Source organism: Pelophylax lessonae, assembly GCF_965119305.1.
Source record: "Pelophylax lessonae genome assembly, chromosome: 5".
Lineage (NCBI taxonomy): Eukaryota > Metazoa > Chordata > Amphibia > Anura > Ranidae > Pelophylax > Pelophylax lessonae.
Genome location: NC_138772.1, coordinates 82567755 through 82582772, shown reverse-complemented (window position 1 = coordinate 82582772; position 15018 = coordinate 82567755). Strand labels below are relative to the sequence as shown.

At 41.6% G+C, this 15018-nt stretch overlaps 1 protein-coding gene across 2 annotated transcripts in view; it reads right to left on the bottom strand.

Annotated features, from left to right (window-relative positions):
* Positions 1 to 6143: 6143 nt before the first annotated feature.
* Positions 6144 to 15018, bottom strand: part of WAC (WW domain containing adaptor with coiled-coil) — a 120543-nt gene continuing 111668 nt past the window's right edge. Inside the window, exons 12-15 of one of the 2 annotated variants that reach the window (XM_082259695.1) lie at positions 11229 to 11261; positions 10455 to 10644; positions 9657 to 9784; positions 6144 to 7182 (exon numbers count right to left, since the gene is read on the bottom strand). In XM_082259695.1, coding sequence (XP_082115821.1) covers positions 7113 to 7182; positions 9657 to 9784; positions 10455 to 10644; positions 11229 to 11261 — 421 coding nt within the window. In that variant the 3' untranslated portion in view covers positions 6144 to 7112. The remainder of the gene's footprint in view (positions 7183 to 9656; positions 9785 to 10454; positions 10645 to 11228; positions 11262 to 15018) is intronic. The other variant, XM_082259694.1, reaches the window with a different exon arrangement.

Genomic DNA, 15018 nt, shown 5'->3' with positions numbered 1-15018 from the left:
TGTGTATATATATATATATATACACATACATACACACAGTACAGACCAAGTTTGGACACACCTACTCATTCAGAGTTTTCTTTATTTTCAGGACTATGAAAATTGTAGAGTCACACTTCAAGAGGTAGTCACCTGAAATGGTTTTCACTTCACAGGTGTGCCCTGTCAGGTTTAATTGTGATTTCTTGCCTTATAAATGGGGTTGGGACCATCAGTTGTGTTGTGCAGAAGTCAGGTGGATACACAGCTGATAGTCCTACTGAATAGACTGTTAGAATTTGTATTATGGCAAGAAAAAAGCAGCTAAGTGCAGGAAAAGGAGTGGCCATCATTACTTTAAGAAATTAAGGTCAGTCAGTCCGAAAAATTGGGAAAACTTTGAAAGTGTCCCCAAGTGCAGTCATAAAAACCATCAAGCGCTACAAAGAAACTGTCTCACATGCAGACCGCCCCAGGAAAGGAAGACCAAGAGTCACCTCTGCTGCGGAGGATAAGTTCATCTGAGTCACCAGCCTCAGAAATCGCAGGTTAACAGCAGCTCAGATTAGAGATCAGGTCAATGGCACACGGAGTTCTAGCAGCAGACACATCTCTAGAACAACTGTGAAGAGGAGACTGTGAATCAGGCCTTTGTGGTAGAATATCTGCTAGGAAACCACTGCTAAAGAAAGGCAAAAAGCAGAAGAGACTTGTTTGGGCTAAAGAACACAAGGAATGGACATTAGACCAGTGGAAATCTGTGCTTTGGTCTGATGAGTCCAAATTTGAGATCTTTGGTTCTAACCACCGTGTCTTTGTGTGAAGCAAAAAAGGTGAACGGATGCACTCTACATGCCTGGTTCCCACGGTGAAGCATGGAGGAGGAGGTGTGATGGTGTGCTTTGCTAATGACACTGTTGGGGATCTTGAAGCGGCATGCTATTCCAACCGGTTTGCATTTAGTTGGACCATCATTTCTTTTTCAACAGGACAATGACCCCAAACACACCTCCAGGCTGTGTAAGGGCTATTTGACCAAGAAGGAGAGTGATGTGCCAGATGACCTGGCCTCCACAGTCGCCGGACCTGAACCCAATCGAGATGGTTTGGGGTGAGCTGGACCGCAGAGTGAAGGCAAAAGGGCCAACAAGTGCTAAGCATCTCTGGGAACTCCAAGACTGTTGGAAGACCATTTCATGTGACTACCTCTTGAAGTGTGACTACAATTTTCATAGTCATGAAAATAAAGCAAACTCTTTGAATGAGAAGGTGTGTCCAAACTTTTGGTCTGTACTGTATATATATTATATATACACTGCTCAAAAAAAAGGGAACACTTTGAAAATACATCAGATCTCAATGGGAAAAAATCTCATGCTGGATATTTATACTGGTATGGACTGGGTAATGTGTTTGGATCTATACTGATTATGGACTGGGTAATGCGTTCGGAATGAAAGGATGCCACGTTGTTTGATGGAAATGAAAATTATCAGCCTACAGAGGGCAGAATTCAAAGACACCCCGAAAATCAAAGTGAAAAAATGATGCAGCAGGCTAGTCCATTTTGCTGAAGTTTCATTGCAGCAACCCAAAATCGTACTCCGTAGTTTGTATGGCCCCCATGTGCTTGTATGCAGGTCTGACAACGTCAGAGGATGCTCCTGAGACGACGGATAGTGTCATGGGGAATTTCCTCCCAGATCTGGACCAGGGCATCACTGAGCTACTGAACAGACTGAGGTGCAGCCTGGCGGCATCGGATGGATTTAACCATAATGTCTCAGAGGTGTTCTTTTGGATTTAGGGTGAGGCAGGCATGGTGGTCATTCAATTCCTTCATCCCTTAGGAACTGGCTGCATACCATCTCCACATGAGGCCGGGCATTGTTGTGGGCATCTCCTGGGCACATTCCAAAACTTTATTCTTCTGGTGATTTGGATGTATCCTTTGGGTCATTGTCATGCTGAAAGATGAAGTTCCTATCCATGTTCAGCTTTATAGCAGAAGCCTGAAGGTTTTATGCCAATAATGACTGCTATTTGGAACTGTTCATAATTCCCTCTACCTTGACTTGGCCCCTATTCCAGCTGAAGATAAACAGCCCAAAGCATGATACTGCCATCACCATGTTTCACTGTGGGTATGGTGTTCTTTTGGTGATGTGCAGTGCTGTTTTTGCGCAAAACATATCTTTTGGAATTATGGCCAAACAGTTCAACCTTGGTTTCATTAGTTCATAACACATTTTCCCCACATGCTTTTGGGAGACTTCTGATGTGTTCTTACAAATTTTAGCCGGACTTGGATGCTTTTATTCATATGAAAAGGCTTCTGTCTTGCCACTCTACCCCATAGCCCAGACATATGAAGAATACGGGAGAATGTTCTTACATGTACCACTCAGCCAGTACTTGCCAGATATTCCTGCAGCTCCTTTACGTTGATGTAGTCCTCTTGGCAGCCCCCCTTACCAGTTTTCTTCTCATATTTTCATCAATTTTGGTGAGCTCCATGGTATATCTAATGTCTTGGCAATTCTTTTGTACCCTTTTCCTGGCTGATACCTTTTAACAATGAGATCCCTCTGATGCTTTGAAAGCTCTCTGGCCCATGGCTTTTGCTGTAGGATGCGACTAAGAAAACGTCAGGAAAGACCTACTAGAACAGCTGAACTTTATTTGGGGTTAATAAGAGGCATTTTAAACTATGGCAGGTGTGTACAGACTCCTATTTAACATGAGTTTGAATGTGATTGCTTAATTCTGAACACCGCTACATCCCCAGTTATAAGAGGGTATGCACACTTATGCAACCACATTTTAGTTTTTTTAGTTTTAATTCCTTCCCCCCTAAAAGATTTCAGTTTGTATTTCAATTGAGTTGTACAGGTCACATTAAAGGTGGAAAAATTTCTGTAATGATTCATCTTTGTCTCATTTTTTTTACATCACAGAAACCTAGAATTTTACCAGGGGAGTGTAGACTTTTCATATCCAAAGGTCACTTTATTAGGTACACTTTGCTAGTACCCCCTTTTGCCTTCCGAACTGCTATTTTTCTTTGTGGCCTAGATTCAACAAGGTGTTGGAAACATTCCTCGAGATTTTGGTCCATACGGCAATAATGGCATCACACAGTTGCTGCAGATTTGTCGGCTGCACATCCATGATGCAAATCTTCCGTTCTACCACATCCCAAAGGTGCTCTATTGGATTGAGATCTGGTGACTGTGGAGGCCAATGGAGTACAGTGACCTCATTGTCATGGTGAAGAAACCAGTGGTGAGATGATTTAAGCTTTGTGACATGGTGCATTATCCTGTTGGAAGGAGCCATCAGAAGATGGGTACACTGTAGTCATAAAGGGATGGACATGGTCAGCAACAATACTCAGGTAGGCCGTGGCGTTTAAACAATGCTCAATTGGTACTAAGGGACCCAAAGTGTGCCAAGAAAATATCCCCCACGCCATTACATCACCAGCCTGAACCGTTGATACAAGGCAGGATGGATCCATGTAGTTTATACCAGATTCTGACCCTACGATCTGCACGTGGCAGCTAAAAATCAAGACTCATCAGAATAGGCAATGTTTTTCCAATCTTGTACTGTCCAATTTTGGTGAGCATGTGCAAATTGTAGGTTCGATTTGTTGTGCATTCAGAGATGGTATTCTGCATACTTTGGTTGTAACAAGTGGCTTTCTATCATCTTGAACCAGTCTTCCCATTCTCCTCTGACATAAGGCATTTTCCACCACACAACCGGCGCTCACTGAAGATTTTCTCTTTTTCAGACCATGGAGATGGTTGTGCGTGACAATCCCAGTAGAGCAGCAGTTTTTGAAATACTCAGACCAGCTCACCTAGCACCAACAAGACTAAGTAAAAGCATGTGAAGTCCACAGTCCATTCAAACTCTATAACCATTAAAGGGGAATGGTGGTACTACAATAATAATCACCGCTCCGCCCAGTGGGACCGGGTACCTCAAAAAATATATGAACATGTAAAAACGTAAGTTCAAAGAGATCCCCCCACACGGGGGTACTCCTAGAGGGAGAGTTGTAAAAGAGGATCATCAATGGTGTCAATTATTCAAGTTTTATTAAAGTACTGGCAAAAGGTAAACGTTTACAAAAAAAATGGAGTAAAAAAAAAAAAAAAATACCACCCTGACACCCAGTGGTGAAACACAGGAAGCAAATGTTGTCTAGACAAGCACATAAAACAGGCCCCATTCACACACACTTTCGCATACCACTCAACAACCATGCCATGTTCAAAGTCACATAAATCCCCTTTCTTCCCCATTCTGAGGCTCAGTTTGAACTTTAGCAAGTCGTCTTCATGATGTCTATATGCACTGAGTTGCTGCCATGTGATTGGCCGATTAGCAATTTGTGTTACCAGGCAATTGAACAGGTGTACCTAAATAAAGGAGTGTGTGTGTATATATATATATATATATATATATATATATATATATATATATATATATATATATACACACATACATATATACACACACACACACATATATATATATATATATATATATATATATATATATATATATATATATATATATATATCACACGCACACACACATGGTCTTCAAAAAGTTAATGCACTTTTTTTAAATTTAATAGCGTTAAAGTGTAGAAACCTTTTGAAGATCGTGTGTGTATATATAACTGCAAGGTCATGCAACGTTGTACCCACATATATTCTCTCCCCCCCCGCCCCCCACAAATAAAGCTTTCTTTTGATGGTATTCGATCACCACTGCATTATATTTTTTGCAATATAAACCAAAAACAGGACCGTCAATTAAAAAAAAAAAAAAAAAAACTATATATAATTACTTTCTGCTATAATACATATCCAAGGGGAAAAAGATGTAAAAATCAAACTTCTTTGTAAATGCAGGCCAATATGTATTATGCTACAAAGTTTTTGGTAAAAAGTTATAGCATCTACGAACTATGAGATATATTCTGGATTTTTTTTTATACTAGTAATGGCAGCAATAGATGACTTATAGTGAGACTGTAATATTACGGCAGAAGATCGGACACTGACACTTTCCAGGAATCAGTGACACTAATAATCAGTGCTAAAAATATGCCGACACTGTACTAATGACACTGGCTGGGAAGGGGTTTAAACATTTAGGGCGATCAAAGGGTTAACTGTGTGCCTAGCCAGTGTTTTTGTGTACTGTGTTAGGTGCTTTTACTAGGGGAAGAAATGGATTCTAGTCCCTGCTTTGCAGGGACACAAAATTCATACCTTCACCCATCAGAACAGAGATCAGCCTTGTTTACATATAGGCAGATCTCTGTTCTGTGTGTTTTACCGACAATTGGCAGGTGCTGTCGGACATCCAGCACCTGCAGGTCGGCTTCTGCTGTGAATCACAGCAGAAGCTGTACACCCCCTCTGCAGCCCGCAGTGCAGAATCATGTATATATATATATATATATATATATATATATATATATATATATATATATATATACACACACACACACACGATTCTTCACAGGACAGCCATCCCGTAGCTGGTAAATATGTTATGGGGCAGTCAGTAATTGTTTAAAAAATCTCAGGCCACTGTGTGCAGGTCTTTATCATCCAACCTCAACGCCTCAGGAACAATGACGTACAATGTAACATCTGGTAATAGAAAGGGCAGAATAGTAGTACGGACACACTTGGCTGTACAGCGAAAAGCAAAAGAGTATATTGGCAGAACACCCCCCAAAATGAAGTACAACACATGGGAAGACAGGAAAATTAATTTGATACTAAAATCTTAATTATTCTATTGCTAAACCCAAATTGATGACTGTTCTTCCAGAGCCAGCTAAACTCTAACTAGTAAAAGTAACAGTGCCCCCTAATCCCAAAGACTGAGTAGTGTTAGCCAAGCAGTACACTTTTTCCCAGCTACTTGCAGATGCATACAGCTTAATAAATGCAGCAAAACAATGCATCAGAGAGGAACAAATTCATGATTTAGTGATAACTTTACTTTAATGTATTTAAAAAAAAAAAAATAATAAAATAAACAATCCCTTCACCACCTTTTCCTCAGTTCACATTACATCTTAATTTAATTCATATGTAGAACAAAATGAAAGCAATACTGGTCAGTCTCTTTAAACAGGTTTATTACAACAGATACAATTCACATGTGACTAGCTTGTTGTCTTCTGTTCCCCCACACAACCATTTGAAGTATATTTTAACGCTGGGCAAAACGGATTTTTATTTTTTATTCTTTAACGCTCTGTAAATTCATGGCTGAGCAAGAAATGTGCCTGCAAGCACACATCGTGTGTGCGGATCGGCGGTCATCACAGGTGGAGGTACTTCAATAATTTATACAAACGAGTGGGTTCTTGACCAATCACTGCAATGTTAAGCTACTGTACAGAGGAATGAAAAAATATATAGAAAAAAAGTGCCATAGCAACAGTGCCATAAAAGGGGAGAAAGAATTGAGATGCATGGGGGGGAAAAAAAATAATAAAATGGTCTCGTTACTTGGGAGGAACAATTCCAGGAAATGCCAGCAGGGATACCATAATGCAGCACTGATCTTAAAACAAGGCTGGGATGAGATGGTGACATCTAGCACAAATGTTTTGTACGCTGCCCAAAATGGCTGAGGATATTTTAGACACAGATACGACTGCTCGGTGCTGGTATCTAATTTCAGGAAACAAAGCAAAATTTCTGAATGATAAATTAAACAGAAAAAAAAATATAACAGCTAATTTTGCTGACAAGCTTACATGAAAAAGGCTAGGTTTTTACCACCTCAGCATTGATTAGTTTTGGATGTCAAAGCTCTGATACAACATGGGCGTCCCATGGCTTCAATCTACAAAACATATTTACAACGTGAAGGATACATCTACAAGTATAATCTACATTTCGAGGGCTTTACAAATCCTTGCATTTGTCCCCCTTGACTCCCTCCAGGCCCGCTTCTCCCCTGAATTGTCCATATGCCCGGCCCAACGGTCCAAAGTGTACTCTTATGCAGCTCAAAAAAAGGGTCGAGGCCGGGCTCGCTCTGCTTTACTGTCCAAAGTCCACGTGCAAGACAGAAAATCTTCACACCATGAAGGAATTCTGGTTTTTAAGTTTTTCAAGTTCTTTAATTTGCTGTCTCAAAAACAGTATCCTGGAAGAGAAAAGAAAAGACATTTTAACACTTTGGAAGTATAAAAGCAAATGTTAGTTTAAAGAGAAACTGTAAAGGTCAACTTTTTAATTGGGACTCTTGCCATCTTGTGGGAATAAAAGAATTTCTCTGCAAAAGTCTGACATACCCCTTCTGCATCATCGCTAGGGGTCTCTAATCAGCGGGTATTAGCTTTTCTGACTTTGGACCTACAGGTGTGACTCAATAAGGGACATGTGACGTCCGCAATGGACACACTGCCTCCACTCAAAGAACAAAAATTCCACTCTCTGGCATAAATGTAGAGGACGGGCTTTTCTACTTCGCTTATTTTCTCTTTCTAAAACAGCCACAGTCTAAGACATTAAACAGCTTTTGTTTAGATGCCTCTGGTATATTAGCAGATTTTAACTGAAAGATCAATAGTGCTTTATAGATGGCGGGTATTCGCTCACTAGAATTTTAAAAAAGTGGCCAGCAATGATATTTCTTTCATGCCAGAATTACTTTAATAATGAACTGATACACAGCAAGCACATTATGTGCTAGATATAAAAGTAAAAAATGTGGGTGTTAAAAGTCAGTAGTGTAGTGGAAACCCCAAAACTCATGGGTTTCAGTAACATTTTGACTGTTGAAGACAAATTGAAAATTTAATTTATTTGACAAACATGTAGGTACAGACATGTTTGGAGAGCAATTCAGTCACATTACATTCTGTTGGTTTGATAATCATAGCTCTAGCTGGCTAGGACACCTAATACAATTTATACATTCTGAAGTGGTAGGAAAGAGGAAAAGATCTTTTGTGATGCAAAAGTTTCAGGCAAGGCAAAAATAAAAATTTACAGCTGGTGTTCACATTTCTAGACCTTTACTAGTGTACTCAATAAAGAGCATCATCAATGGCCATGCAAGTCTTAGTCTGAATTGGCCAAATCCACTGGCTGTCTCCTAAATTATGAGCCCATTTTCTAGAGACATCACAGGCTGTGTTCTCAGGATGCTTTCAGAATGCTATAGTAAATTCAGGCAGCAGATGTATAGGGTTCACTAAAGGCAAGAATCTGCATTTACTTTGAATACGCTGCCATGTGCAAGTTAAAGAAATTTGCTTTTCACATAGATAATTGGAAGTAAATTTTCACTGAATTTATAGAGTGAAGTTTCCCAACTCTAATGCCTGGTAAAAACGTTGTTTTTTTCAACCCAGTGGGATAAGCAATGCGATGTTCGAACAAAGATCTCCTCGCTGTGCTATTGTGTTCTGACCGGGGGACCGCCCACTGGCCAGAACACACCAGTCAGTGCTCGCAAGCACTGATAAAACGCAGATTGGCTGCTGGTTTGACAGATGCCAGTGATGAGTTTGGCTTCCGTCAGAGAAGTAGCTGTGTACACGGGCTGAAAGTCTGCTGGTTTCTACTGCATTGGCTGATTTTGGTCCGTGTATACGGACGGGGATTTAGTAAAGCTGCCCCACTAAGTGTAGAATCGTTTTCTTATATAGCAGATTCAAATAGGTTTTCATGCTTTACCAAAATGGCCAATATATACAGTAGCAGGTGCGGTTGTGAACCTTCTCTAAATCTGCTACCATGACTTATCTATGTCACTTCATTGTGCGTTGTTTTATATGCCCAAGTCTTAATTTTTTTTTTTTTTGAGGATTCAAAAACTAATTTTCACAAAATGGACCAAAGATGAATGGGCCAAATATTTGCACATTCATTCATAGTGTGGAAACCCCCATAAATGTGGACCTGAATCTAAAAAGATATAAAACCAGCATTGCGATATAAACCACTTATTTTGTTAAATTGAGCACATGCCACTGAATAATGGGATAAACAAATATAAGCAAATGCAGGACCCTCTCGTACCTCCTGTATTGAATTACATTGTATATGTACTGTCTGCCCTCAAGTTGTAAAGCGCTACACAAACAAACAAGTTGTAAAGCGCTGCGCTATATAAATCCTGAACAACAATAAATACAGGCCCGTTTAAGTTGGTGCCACAATGAAAAGCGGGTCTACCTGCACAGGCCACTAAGGCATCCCTAAAGTTCTGTATGGGGTGCCCAGCATAATCTGCATCTTCCATACCGTTCAAGGACCCAGGAGGTTTCTGTGGCACGTGGTTAAAATTTAACAGCAGAATAGATGCGTACAGGCACAGTACGGTTTCTGCTCGGTCAGTGGCTTAAATTGTATGTGAACACAGATTCAGGAATACTAAAAACTGATGGATCATACTGGTTAAAAAGCAGTCTTTGATTTCTATTTAGACTGTAGCCAACAGGAACAATGCCAGCTGACACAGTTCACACAATGATTTAAAAAAATTTAAACAGATTTACAGCACAAAAAAAAAAAAAAAATGAATGTATTCACCAGTAGAATAAAAAAAAAAACCTATATATTATGATGTAATACATACATTAAGTACAGAGGGAAAAAATGATTACACACCTTTGCTCACGCAAAGTTGCTTGAATTTCACATACTCGAACTAAAGACCTTAAATTTTTCAACTCTGTACAAATTTCAGACATGTGAATGCTTCCCATGTTGTGGGCTTCTTCACGTAACCTTGATGCCTGAAACAAGCAAGACAACAAAAAATATAAATTTACTTGCCAATGAAAATGCTTTAAAAAAAAAAAAAAAGTCTATCCTGCATCATAAGAAAGAGGAAAGTATAATAATTTAACCCACAACACGAAAAAGCTCCATTTAATCCTGACATTATCTGAAACAATGATGGACAGCCTAGTAAATATATTTAATATATATTAACATTAAAAATAAAAAAAAAAAATAAAAAACCAAACACCAGTCCTTTGCATTGCAAATTTATAGGTCAGAAAAAGGGGTAAAATATAGATTCGACCAGACGAAAAATCTGCCCAGCTGCCCTGGAGCTCATCCCAACCATCTACATGTGGGGAAAAAGGGCACTAGATGGTAGCAAACAATATCTCATTCTTGTGATCCCTTCTGTTTATCTCTACTTCGACACAAATAACAAAATTACCTTTAATCCAATGACCACCACCCACACATTGTAAAACAGCACTCTGTTAGAAAAGTCCTGCACCAGATAAACATATGGGGGGGGGGGGATTTACTAAAACTATTGCACACAGAATCTGGTGCCGCTGTGCATAGTAACCGGATTCTAAATTTAGCTTTCACACTATAACCGGTTTACAAACGCCATCAACCAAAAAAAGAATGGAAAGCAATAAACAGGATAGCGAACATTACCTGCTTTTCAGCGTGCTCAGCAGGCCAGCCTTGCACATGCTTTATAAGGTTTTCATTGAAGTAGGCAGCTAGCGTTGGCGTCAGTGAAGATGAAGATGATCGTGCAGACGAGTTCTGTGATACAGACGACGTGCTTGATGCACAAGTGCTGGAGGCAAGATTTGGGCTTGGAGACGGGCTTCTCTGACTACTAAAAGGAGACCAATGATAAATATTTATGTGATGATCCTCTGACTTTTATGCTGCATTTGTTATAACAATAGCATGAAAAGGAGGGGGGAGGGTGGAAATAAAGCACGCTGTGCAACCATCCTTTTGCAAAACTACATATTTTATTGACAAACTAGTCACCATAAGCTGGACAAAATGAAAATCTGGGGTTGGGGGACTTGCTTTAGCGGTAGGAACTCAATATGAATGACCTTAACATGTGCCAATGTTCTGCTACCATCATAACCTTTGCAGTACCCAAATGTTGCACTAGGTGTCACTGATGTACACAGAGATGTTATAAAAAATCCTTCCCATCTGAAGACCACTGCCTCCTTCATTTCCATGGCACACTTCACCCTCTAAAAAAGTGTTCCTGAAAAGCACAAAGCCCTCATAAAAGCCGACACAGTCAGCTGGGTAAATCGATCTACCTTTATGGCCAGCTCTCTATTCTACATTTGCAAAGATGGCCACAGAAAGCCTACATTTTGTTACAGATACATGACATAGGGAGAGTTGAACAGGCAACAATCATAGGGAAGTCATTTGACCAAGACTCACTATTTAAGCACCACACCTTGGCTCCATTCACTTCTACAGATAGAAAAAAAAAAAAAGAAAAAGAAAAATAAAATTACAAGAACCACCAAGCTTCTCTAACACATTTCGCTCCAATAGGGGGTTTAGTCATTGGGATCTCTCCAGGTCATTTATTGAAAAAACATGTCAGAAATTTGGTGGGTTTTGTAACAACCTTTGTGAATTCTGAAAACATGTAGATTCAGTGGTGGTAAAATGGAATTCTAAATTTAAACATTGCAAGGAGCACACAAACCTAGTTTACCCCTTGACCCCTGGAAGATTTACCCCCCCCCCCTTCATGACCAGGCCATTTTGTGCGATACAGAACGGCATTATTTTAACTGACAACCGCGCAGTTGTGCGACGCTGTACCCAATAAAATTTATGTATCTTTCCCCCCACAAAGCAAGCTTTATTTTGGTGGTATTTGATCACCTCTGCTTTTTTGCGCTATAAAAACAAGACAGACCGTTTTGAAAAATAAAAATATTTTTTACTGCTATAAAACACATCCAATAAACAAATAAAAATAATAGAACCCCCCCCCCCCCAAAAAAAAACAAACAGAAGTAGTTAAGGGAAGACATTAGAACTGGTTTAGGGTTAACTAATTAACAGGTCAAATAGGAACACATTTAGGCCCCTTTCCAATGGCTGTGTAGGAGCGACTGATGGATTCCTGCAACAAGCATCTGAGAAGGATTTTTTTTTTTTTTAAATGACCAGGTCATACGATCAGCAGTGGCTACTCAGCCCTTTTAGCCTAGGCTCACACTCCTGCGATGCGGGAACCACCATGATTCTAGTGCAGGTTCCCGCATCGCTCCCCCCCCCCCCCCCGGTAGTTCACATTGCGCTCTGTGAACCGCTGCTGGTGTCAATACAAAGTTAATGACACCCCCAGATCGGTTTGCAGTGCGGACTATGAATTCGGACAGAAACCTGATCGCATGGGTGTAAATATCCATGCGATCCAATTCCAGTGCACGGTGAAAAAAAAGGTTCCTGTACATTTTTGTGCGAATCCAATGGGAGTTCAGTCATACAATCGTATGGCTGAATTTGCATTGCACACGTGATGTGCAAAGCAATGCGGTGCTAACCACACGCAATGTCTGTGTTCGCAATAGTGTGAACCCAGGCTAAACGAAATGGCGGGTGGAAAGCGGCTGCTACTGTTGGCATGTAGCCACACACAGAACGGTTAGCTGCAGAAAGGGACAGATGTCTGAGCCTGGATGCAGCTTGTCTATAGTTCTACTTTAGCAAACATCCTATGCAGACCAATGCTCATCCTTTAATCTGAAGATGAAGGAAATAAAGTAGATACAAACGTTCTTACGTTACTTCCTGTACGCAGTTTTTAAACCATGCGTAATGCCTGGTACACAAAAAAAAAATTTATCGGACGAATGATCTGTTTTTTTGCATTCTAGTCTCATATCGAAATTGGATTTTGTCTTACCGTAAAATCATTTTCTCTGTTTATTGATGGACACAGCTCCATTCCTTGGGTTATGCTGCTCTCCAATGGGGTAGGACTAGGGGGAAACAAAACTTGACTACGCCCCTAGGGCAGTCCAAGGGGGTATACTTCCCACTTCCTGCTATAGTATCTCAGTTTGTAACAAGCAGTGTCAGAAGAATACATAACCCAACTCAACAGAGGGGTGGGTGCTGTGTCTGTCAATGAACATCAGAGAAAAGCATTTTACGGTAAAACAAAAATCCAGTTTTCGCTTCCATTCATTGACGGACACCGCTCCATATCTTTTGACCCTTGGGACGTCCCAAAGCAGTGTCAACACGAGGGGTGGGGAAAACAGCAATTCACATAATTACCAAAAAGGGCTAAACATAGCCAACTAAATAAAACCAGGAGCTCAACCATTAACAACTGGAGCTCACTTGGAGAAAAAAAAAAAAACAACAATACACCCTCAAAGAGACCAGGTCCTCTAAATCGCAGCCTGCAAAACCTTGCAGCCAAAAGAAGCATCCGCAGATGCCAACACATCCACCTTGTAAAACTAGTTAAATGTATGCACAGACAACCATGTGGCCGCCTTGCAGACCTGAGCCACTGACGCCTGATGACAGAAGGCCCAGGAGGCACTGAGCACCCTTGTAGAATGCACCTAAACAGGGGAAGGAGGAGCCTGACCCTTAATAGAATAGGCCTGCAACACCGTCTGCCTGATCCATCTGGAAATGGTTGCAGCAAACGCGGCCTGCCCCCTTCGAGATCCACCTGTAAGGGCAAATAAAGAATCAGATTTTCGAAACGACTCAGTCGCCGCCAGGTACACCCCGATTGCCCGAACCACATCCAGGGAACGCAAAGCAATTTCTTTAGGATGTGTTGGCTTAGGGCACAAGGAAGGCAACACAAGGTCTTCATTCAAGTGAAAACCCAAGACGTCCTTACGAAAGAAAGACCGACAGAGACATAGCACCACTTTGTCCCTGTGAACCACCAGGTAAGGTGACTGACAGGACAACGCAGCGAGTTCCAACACCCTGCGTGCAGAAGTAATGCCACCAAAAGGGCTACCTTCTGTGACAGAGTAAACAGAGGAAGTTCACAAACTTTTTCAAAAGGCGGTTTTTGAAGAACCGACAGTACCAAATTGAGGTCCCAACCTAGGTACCAGAGACCTTGCCAGAGGAGCCAAGTGGCGAACCCCCTGGACGAAAGTGTAAACCAAAGAGACGTACGCCCTCCAAACTCTATGATAATTCTTCCTAGAAGTAGATTTTCTAGCCTTTTAACAGAGCAGGAATCACCGAATCAGACAACTCTCTATCCTTCAGTACCTGGGCTTTCAATAGCCATGCCGTTAAAGCAGGATGGAAGATCGGCCCTCGAGACAAGATCTTCTCTGAGAGGGAGTCTCCAAGGAACATCGGCATACAGCCTCACAAGGCCTGTGTACAAAGACAGGCCAGTCTGGAGCTACCAGAATGACTGGAATACCTTCTGCCTCGATTCTGCGCAAAAGCCTCAGCACGAGCTGTAGTGGAGAAAAAACATAAATCAGATACTGACCCCAGAGATCCCGAGATCTTACAACAAACCTGAGCCTTCCGGTTCGAGATGAGAGGCCAACAGATCAACACCCGGAGTCCCCCCGCTGGACACACAGTTGCTGAAACACTTCCGGATGAAGAAACCATTTTCCCGGACTCAGGGCCTGCCGACTGAGGTAGTCCGCCTGCCAATTTTCCACCCCTGGAATGTGCACTGCAGAGAGGGCTGGAACATATCGTTCTGCCCACCTTAGAATGCCAGCTACTTCTCTGGCCGCTAGAGCACTTTTGGTGCCTCCTTGATGACTGGTATATGCCACCGCCGTGGCATTGACTGAATTCTTACTGGACATCCCTGCAGACGATCCACCAAGCCTGATCGCCCGACTCTCCAGGATATTGATCGGCAGACCAGACTCCTCCCGAGTCCAAACCAATGAGCCGAATCCGTGCTCAAGACCCCTCCCCACCCAGATAGGCTGGCATCTGTGCTAAACACTGTCTAGTACCGGAGGGGAAAGGACTTCCCTTGTCGAAGTACCGGGGAACGGAGCCACCAAAGCAAGGATCCTCTCGCTCCCCGGCTCAGCAGGATCAGATTGTCCAGGGATTGAGTCGTCTTGTCCCATTTGGCAAGAATTTCCTTCTGCAGAGGCCTGGTATGGAACTGCACAAACTGAACCGCCTCGAAGGTGGAGACAATCAAACCCAGCACCTGCATGCAAGTCCTAAGAGACCA